At 41.6% G+C, this 15,094-nt stretch overlaps 1 protein-coding gene across 1 annotated transcript in view; it reads right to left on the bottom strand.

Moving 5' to 3' along the window:
* The window catches only part of RNF31 (ring finger protein 31), a 39,550-nt gene extending 24,545 nt beyond the window's left edge, over positions 1 to 15,005 (bottom strand). The window contains exons 1-8 of the mRNA XM_077789905.1: positions 14,963 to 15,005; positions 14,671 to 14,718; positions 12,305 to 12,457; positions 8,380 to 8,538; positions 6,014 to 6,169; positions 4,707 to 4,760; positions 4,375 to 4,411; positions 1,288 to 1,664 (exon numbers count right to left, since the gene is read on the bottom strand). Coding sequence (XP_077646031.1) covers positions 1,288 to 1,664; positions 4,375 to 4,411; positions 4,707 to 4,760; positions 6,014 to 6,169; positions 8,380 to 8,538; positions 12,305 to 12,457; positions 14,671 to 14,715 — 981 coding nt within the window. The 5' untranslated portion in view covers positions 14,716 to 14,718; positions 14,963 to 15,005. The remainder of the gene's footprint in view (positions 1 to 1,287; positions 1,665 to 4,374; positions 4,412 to 4,706; positions 4,761 to 6,013; positions 6,170 to 8,379; positions 8,539 to 12,304; positions 12,458 to 14,670; positions 14,719 to 14,962) is intronic.
* Positions 15,006 to 15,094: the final 89 nt, after the last annotated feature.

The following is a 15,094-nucleotide window of genomic DNA, read 5'->3' as shown; positions in this document are numbered from 1 at the left end:
ATCTCAAAATCCCTTTTTTCCCCCCAAAAATCTGAATTTTTTCTTTATAAAATACCATTTTTTTTACCCAAAATCCCATTCTTCCCAAAATCCACATTTTCACCCCAAAATCCCCATTGTCTTTCCCAAAAAAACCCTTAAAATTTCTGCTAAAAATCCCAAAAAATATCCCCCCCAAAAAAATAAATAATCCCAAAAAAAAAATCCCAAAAAATTTCCTAAAAAATCTCCCAAATTCCTAAAAATTCTCACAAAATATTCAACAAAAAGTCCTAAAAAATCCCCTAAAATCCCCAAATTTTCCCCAAAAATCGCCAAAATTCCACCAAAATTCCACAAATTTACCCCAAAATTGCCAAAATTCCACCAAAATTCACAAATTTTCCAGAAAAGTCCCAAAATTCCCAAATTGTCCCCAAAAATTGCTAAAATTTCCCCAAAAATCCTCCCAAAATTCCCAAATTTTACCCCAAAAAATCCCAATATTCCTCCAAAATTCCCCAAAATTCCGCCAAAATTCCCAAATTTTCCCTAAATTTCCCCAAAACTTCCCCCAAAACTCCCAAAATTCCCGCATTTACCCCAAATTTCCCAAATTTTCCCCAAAAAATCCCCGAAGTCAAAAAATTCCTCCAAAATTCCCTCAATTTCCCCAAAAATCCCTAATTTTCAAAAAAATTCCCAAACCTCCCACAAAAATTCCGAAAATTCCCCCAAAATTCCCAAATTTTCCACAAATTTCCCCAAATTTTCCTCCAAAATTCCCCCCAAATTTTTCCCAAAAATCCGCAAAATTCCAAAATTTCCAAAAATTCCGGAAAAATTCCCCCAAATTTCCCCCAAAAATTCTCCCAAAATTCTGAAATTTTCCCCAAAAACTCCCAAAAATTCCCAATTTTTCCCCAAAAATTCCCAAAAATTCCCGATTTTTTCCCAAAAACTCCCAAAAATTCCCAATTTTTCCCAAAAAATCCCCAAAATTCCCAATTTTTCCCTAAAAACTCCCAAAAATTCCCAATTTTTCCCCAAAAACTCCCAAAAATTCCCAATTATTCCCCAAAAATTCCCAATTTTTCCCAAAAAATCCCCAAAATTCCCAATTTTTCCCAAAAAATCCCCAAAATTCCCAATTTTTCCCCCAAAAACTCCCAAAAATTCCCAATTTTTCCCCAAAAACTCCCAAAAATTCCCAATATTTCCCCAAAAACCCCCAAAAATTCCCGATTTTTCCCCAAAAATCCCCGAAATTCCGGAATTTTCCCCCGAAATTCCCGAATTTCCGCCCACCCGGACGAGCTCCACCAGGCGCTGCCCGTCCTCCAGCAGCTTCCGCCGCCGCAAAGCATCACGGGAGGGGGCGTGGTCACACCCGGAAGTGACGTCAGCGCCCGCCACATTCAAAACCTCCAAACCGGAAGTGGCCTCCTCCAAACCGGAAGTGGCACCCTTCAAACCGGAAGTGGGCTTTTCCTCGCCGGAAGTGGAATTCTCCAGGCCCGAGGTGGCATTCTCCAAGCCGGAAGTGGCATTCGGTAAACCGGAAGTGGAATGTTTCGAACCGGAAGTGGACTCCTCCAAACCGGAAGTGGGCGGGAAACTCCCCCGGGAGGGCGTGGCCGGCCCGGAAGTGACGTCACCGCAGATTTGGCAGGAAGGGGCGGGGCCTGGGTTGAGGAAGGTGCAGCGGGGGCAGGGCCAGGGCGGGGAGGGGGCGGGGCTGGGCTGGGGGAGACAAAATGGCGGCAAAAATCCCCAAATTATCCATCCCGAAATTCCCAAGATTTTTGTCCCAAAATTCCCCAATTTCTTATCCCGAAATTCCCACGTTTTCCCCGAAAATTCTGGATTTTTCTACAAAAAAATTCCCCCGAAATTCCCAATTTTCACCCCCAAAATTCTCGATTTTCACCCTAAAATTCCCAAAGTTTCATCACAAAATTCCCAATTTTTCCCTCCAAAATTCCCTTTTCCCCAAAAAAATTTACAATTTTTTTTTTCCCCCAAAATTCCCAATTTTCATCCCCAAAATTCCCAATTTTTCATCACAAAATTCCCAATTTTCACCCCCAACATTCTCAATTTTCACCCTAAATTTCCCAAATTTTCATCATGAAATTCCCAATTTTTCCCTCCAAAATTCCCTTTTTCCCCAAAAAAATTTCCAATTTTTTCCCCCCAAAATTCCTGATTTTTCGTCACAAAATTCCCAAGTTTCACCCCCAAAATTCCCAATTTTTCACCCCCGAAATTCCCAATTTTTGCTCACAAAATTCCCAATTTTCATCCCCAATATTCCCAATTTTCACCCTAAAATTCCCAAATTTTCACCACGAAATTCCCAATTTTTCCCTCCAAAATTCCCTTTTTCCCCAAAAAATTTCCAATTTTTTTCCCCCCAAAATTCCCAAGTTTCACCCCCAAAATTCCCAATTTTTCGTCACAAAATTCCCACGTTTCACCCCAAAATCCTCATTTTTTACCCCAAAATTCCTATATGCCATCTCAAAATCCCTTTTTCCCCAAAAAATTTTAACTTTTTCCTTATAAAATACCATTTTTTTACCCAAAATCCCATTTTTCCCAAAATCCCCTTGTCTTTCCCAAAAAAACCCCTTAAAATTTCTCCTAAAAATCCCCAAAATTTCATTTTTTTCCCCCTAAAAAATTCAATTTTTAATTTAAAAAATCCCCATTTTTTCCCCAAACCCCCATTTTTCCACCCAAAAATCCCAATTTTTTCCCCCAAAATGTAATTTTTCCCAAAATTGGAGTTTTTCGCCCCAAATTCCGGTACCAGGTGGGGGCGTGGCAGAGCACGGCCGCGGGAGGGGTTTTTATTCAAAATCCCCATTTTTTCCCCCAAAATCCCCATTTTTTCCCCCCAAATCCCCACTTTCATTTAAAAAACCATTTTTTCCCAAATCCCCACTTTTTTAACCCAAAAATCTCCACTTTTCCCCCATATTAAAACCCCCATTTTTTAACCCACAAATCCCATTTTTTCCCTTAAAAAATTCAATTTTTCCTTTAAAAAATCCCCGTTTTTTTCCCCCAAACCCCCATTTTTTCACCCCGAAATCCCAAATTTTTCCCCAAAATTTAATTTTTTTCCCAAAATTGGGTTTTTTCGCCCCAAACTCGGGTACCTGTGGGCTGGGCGCCAGGCGGGGGCGCTCGCAGGCGCGGCAGAGCACGGCCGGGGCCGGGTTCCTCAGGGTGCAGCTGCGGCAGCTCCAGCCCGGCTCCGGCGCCTCTGAAACACCAAAATTCACCTTTTTTAACCCAAAATTTCCATATTCCCAAAATCCCCATTTCTTCCCAAAAATTCCCATTTTTTTCCTCAAAAAAATCCCATTTTTTTCCCCAAAAAATTCGATTTTTTACACCAAAAAAACCATTTTTTTGCAAAAGAAATTCCATTTTTTTCAACCCAAAATTCAAGTTTTTTCCCAAAAAATTCCCATTTTTTTCCCCAAAAAATTCCCATTTTTTTCCCCAAAAAATTCGATTTTTTAAAAAAAAAATCCTCTTTTTTCCCCAAAATATTCCATTTTTTCCACCCAGAATTTCCCAAAAAGTGCCATTTTTTCCACCCAAAATTATGATTTTCCTGAAATCCCCATTTTTACCCAAAATTCCAATTTTTGCCCCCCAAAAAATCTATTTTTCCCCCCAAAATTCCATTTTTTTCCAAAAAAAATCTTATTTCTCACGCCCAAAAAAATCTGATTTTTTACCCCAAAAAATCCCCTTGTTTCCCAAGAAAATCCATTTTTTCCACCCAAAATTCCACTTTTTCCCTAAAAATATCCCCGATTTTTAACCCCTAAAAAATTCCATTTTTCCAACCCAAAATTTCCCAAAAATTCCTATTTTTTTCCCAAAAAAATCCCAATTTTTTTACCCTCCAAAATTCCTTTTTTTTTCCCCCAAGAAGGTCTCATTTTTTTCCTCAAAAAATTCCTTTTTTTTTTTCCAGATAACTCCATTTTTTCCACGAAAATTGCAATTTTTTTCCCCAAAAAAATCCAATTTTTCCCCCCAAAATATCTCTTGTTTTCCCTCAAAATTTCCATTTTTTCACTCAAAAAAATTCTAATTTTTTTTTCTCCAAAAAAATTCCATTTTTACCCCAAAAAAATTCCCATTTTTCCCTCAAAATTCCCACATTAAAGAAAAAATTCACTTTATTCCCAATAAAATTCCGATGTTTTCCCTAAAATTCTATTTTTTCCCCCAAAATTAAGAAAAAAATTCCCAAAGTTCCCCAAAAATCCCAAAAAAATCCCAAATGTTCCCGAAAAATTCCCAAATTTGCCCCAAAATTCCCCAAATTCCCCCAAAATTGCCCAAAATTCCCAAAATTTTCCCTACCAGTTGTTTGAAGCTGGGGCAGCGCGTCCGACACCAACTGGGGAAGCAACAAAACCAGTATAAACCAGTATAAACCAGTATAAACCAGTATAAACCAGTATAGACCAGTATAAACCAGTATAGACCAGTATAAACCAGTATGGACCAGTATGGACCAGTATAAACCAGTATGGACCAGTATAAACCAGTATGGACCCTCCCAGTATAAACCAGTAACTCCCAGTCCCCTCCCAATCCCCTCCCAGTGCCCTCCCAGTATAAACCAGTATAAACCAGTTCAAACCAGTCCAAACCAGTATAAACCAGTATAAACCAGTATAAACCAGTCTCACCTCATCCTCTCCCAGTAAGATCTCGGTGAAGAAATGGGGGTTGGGGTGCTGGTTCTGGGGCGGAGAAAAACCAGTAAAAACCAGTATAAACCAGTAAAAACCAGTAAAAACCAGTATGGACCAGTAAAAACCAGTATGGACCAGTATAAACCAGTATAAACCAGTACAAACCAGTATAAAAAATCCCCATTTTCCCCATTTTTAACCCTTTAACTCCCTCACACCACCCCGAAACCCCCTCCCAGTCCCTCCCAGTTTGTCCCAGTTCCCTCCCAGTACAAACCAGTAACCCCAGACCCCAAACCAGTACAAACCAGTATAAACCAGTATAAAAAAATCCCCATTTTCCCCATTTTTTCCCCATTTTTAACCCTTTAACTCCCTCCCACCCCCTCCAAACCCCCTCCCAGTCCCCCCTGACCCCCTCCCAGTATAAACCAGTACAAACCAGTAACCCCAGACCCCCTCCCAGTATAAACCAGTATAAACCAGTAACCCCAAATCCCCATTTTTCCCCCCATTTTCCCCCATTTTTAACCCTTTAACTCCCTCCCACCCCCCCCAAACCCCCTCCCAGTACAACCCAGCCCCCTCCCAGTATAAACCAGTATAAACCAGTAACCCCAGACCCCAAACCAGTACAAACCAGTATAAACCAGTAACCCCAAACCCCCATTTTCCCCCCTTTTCCCCCATTTTTAACCCTTTAACTCCCTCCCACCACCCCCAAACCCCCTCCCAGTCCCTCCCAGTTACCCCCAACCCCCTCCCAGTATAAACCAGTACAAACCAGTAACCCCGGGCCCCAAACCAGTATAAACCAGTAACCCCAAATCCCCATTTTCCCCCCATTTCCCCCATTTTTAACCCTTTAACTCCCTCCCACCCCCCCCAAACCCCCTCCCAGTAACACCCGACCCCCTCCCAGTATAAACCAGTAACCCCAGACCCCCTCCCAGTATAAACCAGTATGGACCAGTATAAACCAGTAACCCCATTTTCCCCATTTTTTCCCATTTTCCCCCATTTTTCCCCATTTTTAACCCTTTAACTCCCTCCCACCCCCCCAAACCCCCTCCCAGTAACACCCGACCCCCTCCCAGTACAAACCAGTAACCCCAGACCCCAAACCAGTATAAACCAGTACAAACCAGTTACCCCAAATCCCCATTTTTCCCGCCTTTTCCCCCATTTTTAACCCTTTAACTCCCTCCCACCCCCCCCAAACCCCCTCCCAGTACAACCCAGCCCCCTCCCAGTCCCCCCCGACCCCCTCCCAGTCCAAACCAGTATAAACCAGTATAAACCAGTAAGAGGCGGTCGAGCTCGGCGCGCAGCAGCAGCACGTCGGCGGTGACGGCCGCCACCAGGGGGGGGTGGGGCCCGCGGGGGGGGGGAGGGAAGCTCAGCCCCTCCCCCGACTCCTCCGTGTACCCCAAAAGCTTCAGCACCTCCCGGCCGCCCTGCGGACTGGGGGTTACTGGTTTGTACTGGTTTGGACTGGGAGGGGTCGGGGGGGGGACTGGGAGGGACTGGGAGGGGGTTTGGGGGTGGTGGGAGGGAGTTAAAGGGTTAAAAATGGGGAAAAAATTGGGAAAATGGGGATTTTTTTATACTGGTTTGTACTGGTTTGGGGTTTGGGGTTACTGGTTTATACTGGTTTGGGGTTTGGGGTTACTGGTTTATACTGGTTTATACTGGGAGGGGACTGGGAGGGACTGGGAGGGGGTTTGGGGGTGGTGGGAGGGAGTTAAAGGGTTAAAAATGGGGGAAAATGGGGAAAATGGGGATTTGGGGTTACTGGTTTATACTGGTTTGGGGTTTGGGGTAACTGGTTTGTACTGGTTTATACTGGTTTATACTGGGAGGGGACTGGGAGGGACTGGGAGGGGGTTTGGGAGGGGTGGGAGGAAGTTAAAGGGTTAAAAATGGGAGAAAATGGGGAAAAAATGGGGAAAATTTGGGAAAATGGGGATTTTTTATACTGGTTTGTACTGGTTTGTACTGGTTTGGGGTTTGGGGTTACTGGTTTGTACTGGGAGGGGACTGGGGGATACTGGTTTATACTGGTTTATACTGGGAGGGGGTTTAGGGGTGGTGGGAGGGAGTTAAAGGGTTAAAAATGGGGAAAAAATGGGGAAAATTTGGGAAAATGGGGATTTTTTATACTGGTTTATACTGGTTTGTACTGGTTTGGGGTTTGGGGTTACTGGGAGGGACTGGGAGGGGGTTTGGGAAGGTGGGAGGGAGTTAAAGGGTTAAAAATGGGGGAAAAATGGGGGAAAAATGGGGAAAATGGGGATTTGGGGTTACTGGTTTATACTGGTTTGGGGTTTGGGGTTACTGGTTTATACTGGTTTGGGGTTTGGGGTTACTGGTTTATACTGGTTTATACTGGGAGGGGACTGGGAGGGACTGGGAGGGGATTTGGGAGGGGTGGGAGGAAGTTAAAGGGTTAAAAATGGGAGAAAATGGGGAAAAAATGGGGAAAAAATGGGGAAAATGGGGATTTTTTATACTGGTTTGTACTGGTTTGTACTGGTTTGGGTTTTGGGGTTACTGGTTTGTACTGGTTTGGGGTTGGGGGTTACTGGTTTATACTGGGAGGGGATTGGGATGAACTGGGAGATCGAAAACCGCAATTCTTAGATTCAAAAAATTGAATTTTTAGCCCAAAAAATCCAATTTTTGCCCAAAAAAACCCCAAATTTTTGGCCAAAAAAATCGAATTTTTGGCCAAAAAATGCTGATTTTTTTTTTGAGAAAAATTGGATTTTTTAGGGAGGAAAAAAAGGGAATTTTGGGATTTTCAAGAAAATTTTGGTGGTTTTTTAGGGAGGAAAAAAAGGGAATTTTGGAGGAAAAACGGGAATTTTTGGTTAAAATTGGATTTTTTAGGGTAAAAAACCAGAGATTTTGGGGAAAAAGGGAATTTTAGGGGAAAGAAATGGAATTTTGGGGGAAAAAAAGGAATTTTTATTTTCATAGGAAAATTTTTGGGATTCTCCAGTGGATTTATGGAGCGAAAAAATGCAAATTTTGGGTGGAAAAGAGTCGAATTTTTGGCCAAAAAAATATCATTTTTGGTCAAAAAACTCCAATTTTTTTGAGGAAAAAAAGGGAATTTTTTTGGAAAAAAATTTATGTTCGTAAGAAAAATTTTGGTTTTCTCCAATGCATTTATGGAGCAAAAAATGCAAATTTTGGGCGGTAAAAAATCGCATTTTTGGCCAAAAAAAGCTGATTTTTTGGGGTAAAAAAGCGGATATTTTTGGGAAAAAACAGAACTTCTTGGAAAAAAATTTTATTTTTCAATAAAAATTTTTGGTGTTTTCCAATGCATTTATGGAACGAAAAATGCAAATTTTGGGTGGTAAAAAATCGCATTTTTGGCCAAAACAAGCTGATTTTTTTGGGGAAAAAAGAGAATTTTTTGGAAAAAAAAATTTATTTTTCAATGAAAATTTTTGGCATTTTCCAACGCATTTATGGAGCGAAAAATGCAAATTTTGGGCGGCAAAAAATCGCATTTTTGGCTGAAAAAAATCGCATTTTTGGCCAAAAAAATCGAATTTTTGGCCAAAAAACGCCGATTTTTTTGGGAAAAAAGGGGGATTTTTTGGGAATGTGGTGGATTTTTTGGGAATGTTGGGAATTTTTTGGGAACGCCCACCTGGATGGCTCCGACGGTGGATTTGAAGACGGGGTTGCCGAATCTGACGCTCCTCCAGTGGCGGGGCGGGCGCGGGCTCAGGAGGTTGCGTCCGTATTTTTCCAGAATGTTCAGCGCCGTCCTCAGCCGCTCCAATCCGTGGGGGAGACCCTCGGGATTCTGGGAAAAGAGAAAATTCCGGAATTTGGGCGATTCCCAAAAAAAATTTGGGGAAAATCGGTGAAAATTTGGCGAAAATCCGTCGAAAAACGGCGAAAAATCGGATGAAAAAGGGCGAAAAAAGGGGGAAATTCCAGCGGGTTTTTTGGGGGAAATTTTGGGAAATGGGGATTTTTGGGATTTTTGGGAAATTGTAAGGGGTGTTTTGGTGGGAATAGTGAAAAAATGGAGGAAATTGGGTTAAAAATGGGTTAAAATGGGAAAAAAAAAAAGAAAAATGCAATTAAAAGTCTCCAAAAATCCATTAAAAAAATTCCCAAAAAAATCACCAAAAAATTCCAAAAAAATCACCGAAAAATCCCATAAAAACTCTGGGAAAAATCCCATAAAAAACTCCAAAAAAATCCCCAAAAAATCCCCCAAAAAACATAAAAAAAAATCCCATAAAAGTCCTCAAAAATACCTGCAAAAAATCCAGCAAAAAAAATCCTAAAAAAACCCCAAAAAAATCTTAAAAAATTCCAAATAAATCCCCAAAAATCTTATTAAAAATTCAGAAAAAAATCCCCCAAAAAAATCGCAAAAAATTCCACAAAAAATCCTCAAAAAATCCCCGAAAACTTCCTAAAAAATCCCGTAAAAATCTCCAACAAAATCATCCAAAAAAATTGCCAAAAAAATCCCACAAACACCCAAAAAATCCCACAAAAATCCCACAAATAATTCCTTAAAAAATCCCCAAAAATACTCAAAAATGAATAAAGAAAATTCCAAGATATCCCCAAAATATCAGAAAAAAAATGTGGAAAAATGTCATAAAACTCCCATAAAAACCTCCAAAAATCCTGAAAAAATCCCATGAAAATCCTAAAAAAATCCTAAAAAAAATCCAGGAAAATCCCATAAATAACTCCCAAAAATCCTGTAAAAATCCTAAAAAATTGTTCAAAAATCACCAAAAAAATCCCATAAAAACCCATAAAAAATCCCCTAAAATTCTCCAAAAAATCATGTAAAAATCCTAAAAAATCGTCAAAAAATGGCCAAAAAATCCCATAAAAAACCCTGGAAAAAATCCCATAAAAATCCCCAAAAAATCCCCAAAAAATCGTAAAAAAATCCTCAAAAAAACAGATTAAAGCTCCATTAAAACCCCATTAAATCCCCATTAAACCCCCATTAAATCCCCGTTAAAACCCCATAAAATTCCCATTAAATCCCCATTAAACCCCCATAAAACCCCCATTAAATTCCCATAAAATTCCCATTAAATCCCCATGAAAACGCCCATTAAATCCCAATGAAATCTCCATTAAACCCCCATTAAACCCCCATTAAATCCCCATTAATTCCCCCATTAAATTCCCATTAAACCCCCATTAAACCCCCATTAATTCCCCCATTAAACCCCCATTAATTCCCCCATTAAACCCAAATAAATCCCCATTAAACCCCCATTAAACCCCCATAAAAGCCCCATTAAATCCCTGTTAAATTCCTCTGAAAACCCCATAAAACCCCCGTTAAATCCCCATTAATCCTCCATTAAACCCCCATTAAATCCCCATTAAATCCCCATAAAAATCCCATTAAACCCCTCATTAATTCCCCCATTAAACCCCATTAAAACCCCATTAAACCCCTCATTAATTCCCCCATTAAACCCCATTAAAACCCCATTAAACCCCCATTAAATTCCCATTAAACCCCATTAAACCTCATTAAACCCCCATTAATTCCCCCATTAAACCCCCATCAAACCCCCGTTAATCCCCCATTAATTCCCCATAAACCCCCATTAAACCCCCATTAAATCCCCTTTAAACCCATTAAACCCCCATAAATCCCCATTAATTCCCCCATTAAACCCCCATTAATTCCCCCATTAAACCCCCATTAAACCCCCATTAATTCCCCCATTAAACGCCCATTAAACCCCATTAAACCCCCATTAATTCCCCCATTAAACCCCATTAAACCCCCATTAAACCCCATTAAAACCCTCATTAATTCCCCCATTAAATCCCCATTAAACCCCATCAAAGCCCATTAAACCTCATTAATTCCCCCATTAAATCCCCATTAATTCCCCCATTAAACCCCAATTAAACCCCATTAACTCCCATTAAACCCCCATTAAACCCCATTAAACCCCCTAAACTCCCATCAAACCCCCATAAACCCCCCTAAACCCCCATTAATTCCCCCATTAAACCCCCATCAAACCCCCATCAAACCCCATTAAACCCCATTAAACCCCCATTAAACCCCATAAATCCCCCTAAATTCCCATTAAACCCCATCAAACCCCCCTAAACCCCCATAAATCCCAAAGAAATTCCCATAAATCCCCATTAAACCCCCATAAACCCCCATTAAACCCCCATAAATCCCAATAATCCCCATAAACCCCAATGAAATCCCCATTAATCCCAATGAAATCCCCATAAATCCCCATTATTCCCATAAACCCCAATGAAATCCCCATAAACCCCAATGAAATCCCCATAAGTCCCCATTAAACCCCCAAAAATCCCCATTACACCCCCATAAATCCCAATGAAATTCCCATAAATCCCCATTAAACCCCATTAAACCCCCATTAAACCCCATTATTCCCCCTAAACCCCCATAAATCCCAATGAAATCCCCATAAATCCCCATTAAACCCCCATAAACCCCCCTAAATTCCCATAAATCCCAATTAAATCCCCCTAAACCCCCATTAAACCCCATAAATCCCCATTAAACCCCCATAAATCCCCATTATTCCCATAAATCCCAATGAAACCCCCATAAAGCCCCATTAAACCCCCATAAACCCCCATTAAACCCCATTAAACCCCCATAAATCCCCATTAAACCCCCATTAAACCCCCATAAATCTCCATTATTCCCATAAATCCCAATGAAATCCCCATAAACCCCCCTAAACCCCCATAAATCCCCATTAAACCCCCATAAATCTCCATTAAACCCCCATTAAACCCCCATTAAACCCCCATAAATCCCAATGAAATCCCCATAAACCCCCATTAAACCCCATTAAACCCCCATAAACCCCCATTAAACCCCATTAAACCCCCATAAACCCCCATTAAACCCCCATAAATCCCAATGAAATCCCCATAAACCCCCATTAAACCCCCCTAAATCCCCATTAAACCCCCCTAAATCCCCATTATTCCCATAAATCCCCATTAAACCCCCATAAATCCCAATGAAATCCCCATAAACCCCCATTGAACCCCCATTAAACCCCCCTAAATCCCCATTAAACCCCCATAAACCCCCATTAAACCCCCATTAAACCCCATAAACCCCCATTAAACCCCATTAAACCCCATTAATTCCCCCATTAAACCCCATAAACCCCCATTAAACCCCCATAAACCCCCATTAAACCCCCATAAAATCCCATTAAATCCCCATTAATTCCCCCATAAATCCCCATTAAACCCCCATTAAACCCCCATCAAACCCCCATTAAACCCCATTAAACCCCCATACAATCCCCATTAAACCCCCATTAAACCCCATTAAACCCCATAAACCCCCATTAAACCCCCATAAACCCCCATTAACCCCCCATAAACCCCCATTAAACCCCATTAAACCCCATTAAACCCCATAAACCCCCATTAAACCCCCATAAACCCCCATTAACCCCCCATAAACCCCCATTAAACCCCCATTTATCCCCATTATTCCCATAAATCCCCAATGAAATCCCCACACCCCGCCCCGAATCCGCATCCCCGCTGACCCAGGCCAGGTTTTCCCGCAGCAGTTGCCGGCCCGGCAGCAGCCGCAGTTTCCGCTGGGGCGGCAGCGGCAGCAGCAGCAGCGGCGCCAGCGCGGGCGGCCACGGCTCGGCCGGGCGGCGCAGCAGCGCCACCTGCAGGGCGGACCGCAGCTCCTGCAGGGAAATGGGGGAAAATAAAGGGATTTTGGGCAAAATAAAAAATGGGATTTTTGGGGGGTTTAATGGGGTTTTATGGGGTTTTTGGGGGGGGTTTGGGGGGATTTTTTTAGGGATTTTATGGGATTTTTTAGGGATATTTTTGGAGGATTTTTTGGGGATTTTTGGGGATTTTAAGGGGATTTTTTTGCGTGATTTTGAGGGATTTTTCGATGATTTTGGGATGATTTTTGGGTGATTTTTGGGTGATTTTTTGGTGATTTTTGGGGATTTTTTGAGGGATTTTTGGTGATTTTTAGGGATTTTATGGGATTTTTTTGGGATTTTTGGGGATTTTTATAGGATTTTTTGCGTGATTTTGAGGGATTTTTGGATGATTTTTGGGTGATTTTTCGGTGATTTTTGGGTGATTTTTTAGGGATTTTATGGGATTTTTTAGGGATTTTTTGGGGATTTTAAGGGACTTTTTATGGGATTTTTTTGGGATTTTTGGGGATTTTAATGGGATTTTTTTGCGTGATTTTGAGGGATTTTTGGGTGATTTTCTGGGGATTTTTGGGTTATTTTTGGGGATTTTTCAGAGATTTTATGGGTGATTTTTTGGGGATTTTTCGGGTGATTTTAATGGAATTTTTAGGTGATTTTTGGGGGGTTTTTGGGGGGTTTTTGGGGGGGTTTTGGGGGGTTTTGGGGGGTTTTTGGGGGTTTTTGGGGATCCGGCTCGGCCGGGCGGCGCAGCAGCGCCACCTGCAGGGCAGACTGCAGTTCCTGCAGGGAAATGGGGGAAAATAAAGGGATTTTGGGCAAAATTAAAAATGGGATTTTGGGGGGTTTTATGGGGTTTTATGGGGGGTTTTTGGGGGGTTTTTTGGGGGGGTTTTGGGGGGTTTTTGGGGGGTTTTTGGGGGTTTTTGGGGATCCGGCTCGGCCGGGCGGCGCAGCAGCGCCACCTGCAGGGCGCACCGCAGTTCCTGCAGGGAAATGGGGGAAAAAACTGGGATTTTGGGCAAAACAAAAAATGGAATTTTGGGGGGATTTAATGGGATTTTTGGGGGATTTTTGGGGGGATTTTTGGAATTTTTATGGAATTCTTGGGGTGTTTTTCAGGGTTTTTTTGGGTGGCTTTTTGGGGACTTTTATGCGATTTTTCGGATTTTTTAGGTATTTTTGGGGGGATTTTTTGGGGATTTTTGGGGTGATTTTTAGGGATTTTATGGGATTTTTGGGGATTTATATGGGGTTTTTTATGGGATTTTTGGGGATTTTTAGAAATTCTATGGGATTTTTGGGGTGTTTTTTGGGGATATTTTGATTTTTATTTTTTATTAATTCCATAGGATCTTTTATGTAGTTTTATAGATTTTTAAATGGATTTTTGGGGATTTTTAATGGGATTTTCTGGGGATTTTTTGAAAGACTTATGGTGATTTTTGGGTGTTTTTTGGGGAATTTTTAATGGGATCTTAAAATGGATTTTATGGGATTTTTTAGGGGATTTTTGGGGATTTTTATGGGATTTTTTGGTGATTTTTTTAGGAATTTTATAGGAAATTTGGGGGAACTTTTTGGGATGTTTTAGGAATTTTATGAGATTTTTTTTTGGGTGTTTTCTCAGGATTTTTAAATGGATTTTTTGGTGATTTTGGGGTCTTTGGGGCAGATCCTGCAATAAAAATTGAGGCAAATTTGAAGGATTTAAGGAAAATTTGAGAATTTTTGGATTTTGGGAGAAAAATTGGATTTTGGGGGTCTTTTTTGGGGATGTGGAGAAATTTGGGGGAATTTTGGGAAAATTCAGGAATTTTGGGGGATTTCAGGGAGACATTTGGAGAATTTGGGAAAATTTGAGACAAATTTGGGAGATTTTGGGGGGATTTTTTGGGATTTTGGGGAGATTTTTTGTTATTTTGGAGATATTTGTGGGGATTTTTTGGGGGAATTTTGGGGGAAATTCAGGAATTTTGTGAATTTGAGGGGGAAATTTGGGGAATTTGGGACAAATTTGGGAGATTTTGGGGGATTTGAGGCAGAAATTTCAGGGATTTGGGGGAATTTGGGACAAATTTGAGAGATTTTGGGGGGATTTTTTGGGATTTTGAGGAGATCTGAGGGGATTTGGGGGAGATTTTTTGTGATTTTGGAGATATTTGAAAGGATTTTGGGGGAATTTTGGGATTTTAGGGGATTTTTGGGGTTTCAGGGGGGCTCACCTGCAGAGACCCCAAATCTGGGGGGTCTTTGGGAGGATCTGCCATCACCTGGGGGCAAAAAAAAGAGAAAATTGGGATTTTTTGGAATTTTGGGGGTTTTTTTTCCAACTCGATTCAGAGAATCTGAAACACGAACCGCGGTTGGAGCCCAAATTCGGGGGAATTTGGGGTGGAATCTCCAGACGAGTTTCAGGGTGCGGCGCCCCTCAACCCCCCCTCGCTTTTGGGGAGGATTTTTGGGGTGATTTTGGGTTTTTTGGGGGTTTTTGAAACCCCCAAATTTCGTTTTTACCTCAGGGAAGCGGCGGCGGATCCAAAATGGCGGCGCGGCTTGAGGGGGGGAAGTGGGCGTGGCTTTCCCGTGTGACGTCATGCCCTCACTCCTCTGCCCTCACTTTGCATGGCGCTTTGCGCGCTTCACCCC

This window comes from Lonchura striata, chromosome 39, assembly GCF_046129695.1.
Source record: "Lonchura striata isolate bLonStr1 chromosome 39, bLonStr1.mat, whole genome shotgun sequence".
Classification (NCBI taxonomy): Eukaryota; Metazoa; Chordata; class Aves; order Passeriformes; family Estrildidae; genus Lonchura; species Lonchura striata.
This window is presented reverse-complemented; position numbering and strand designations above follow the sequence as displayed.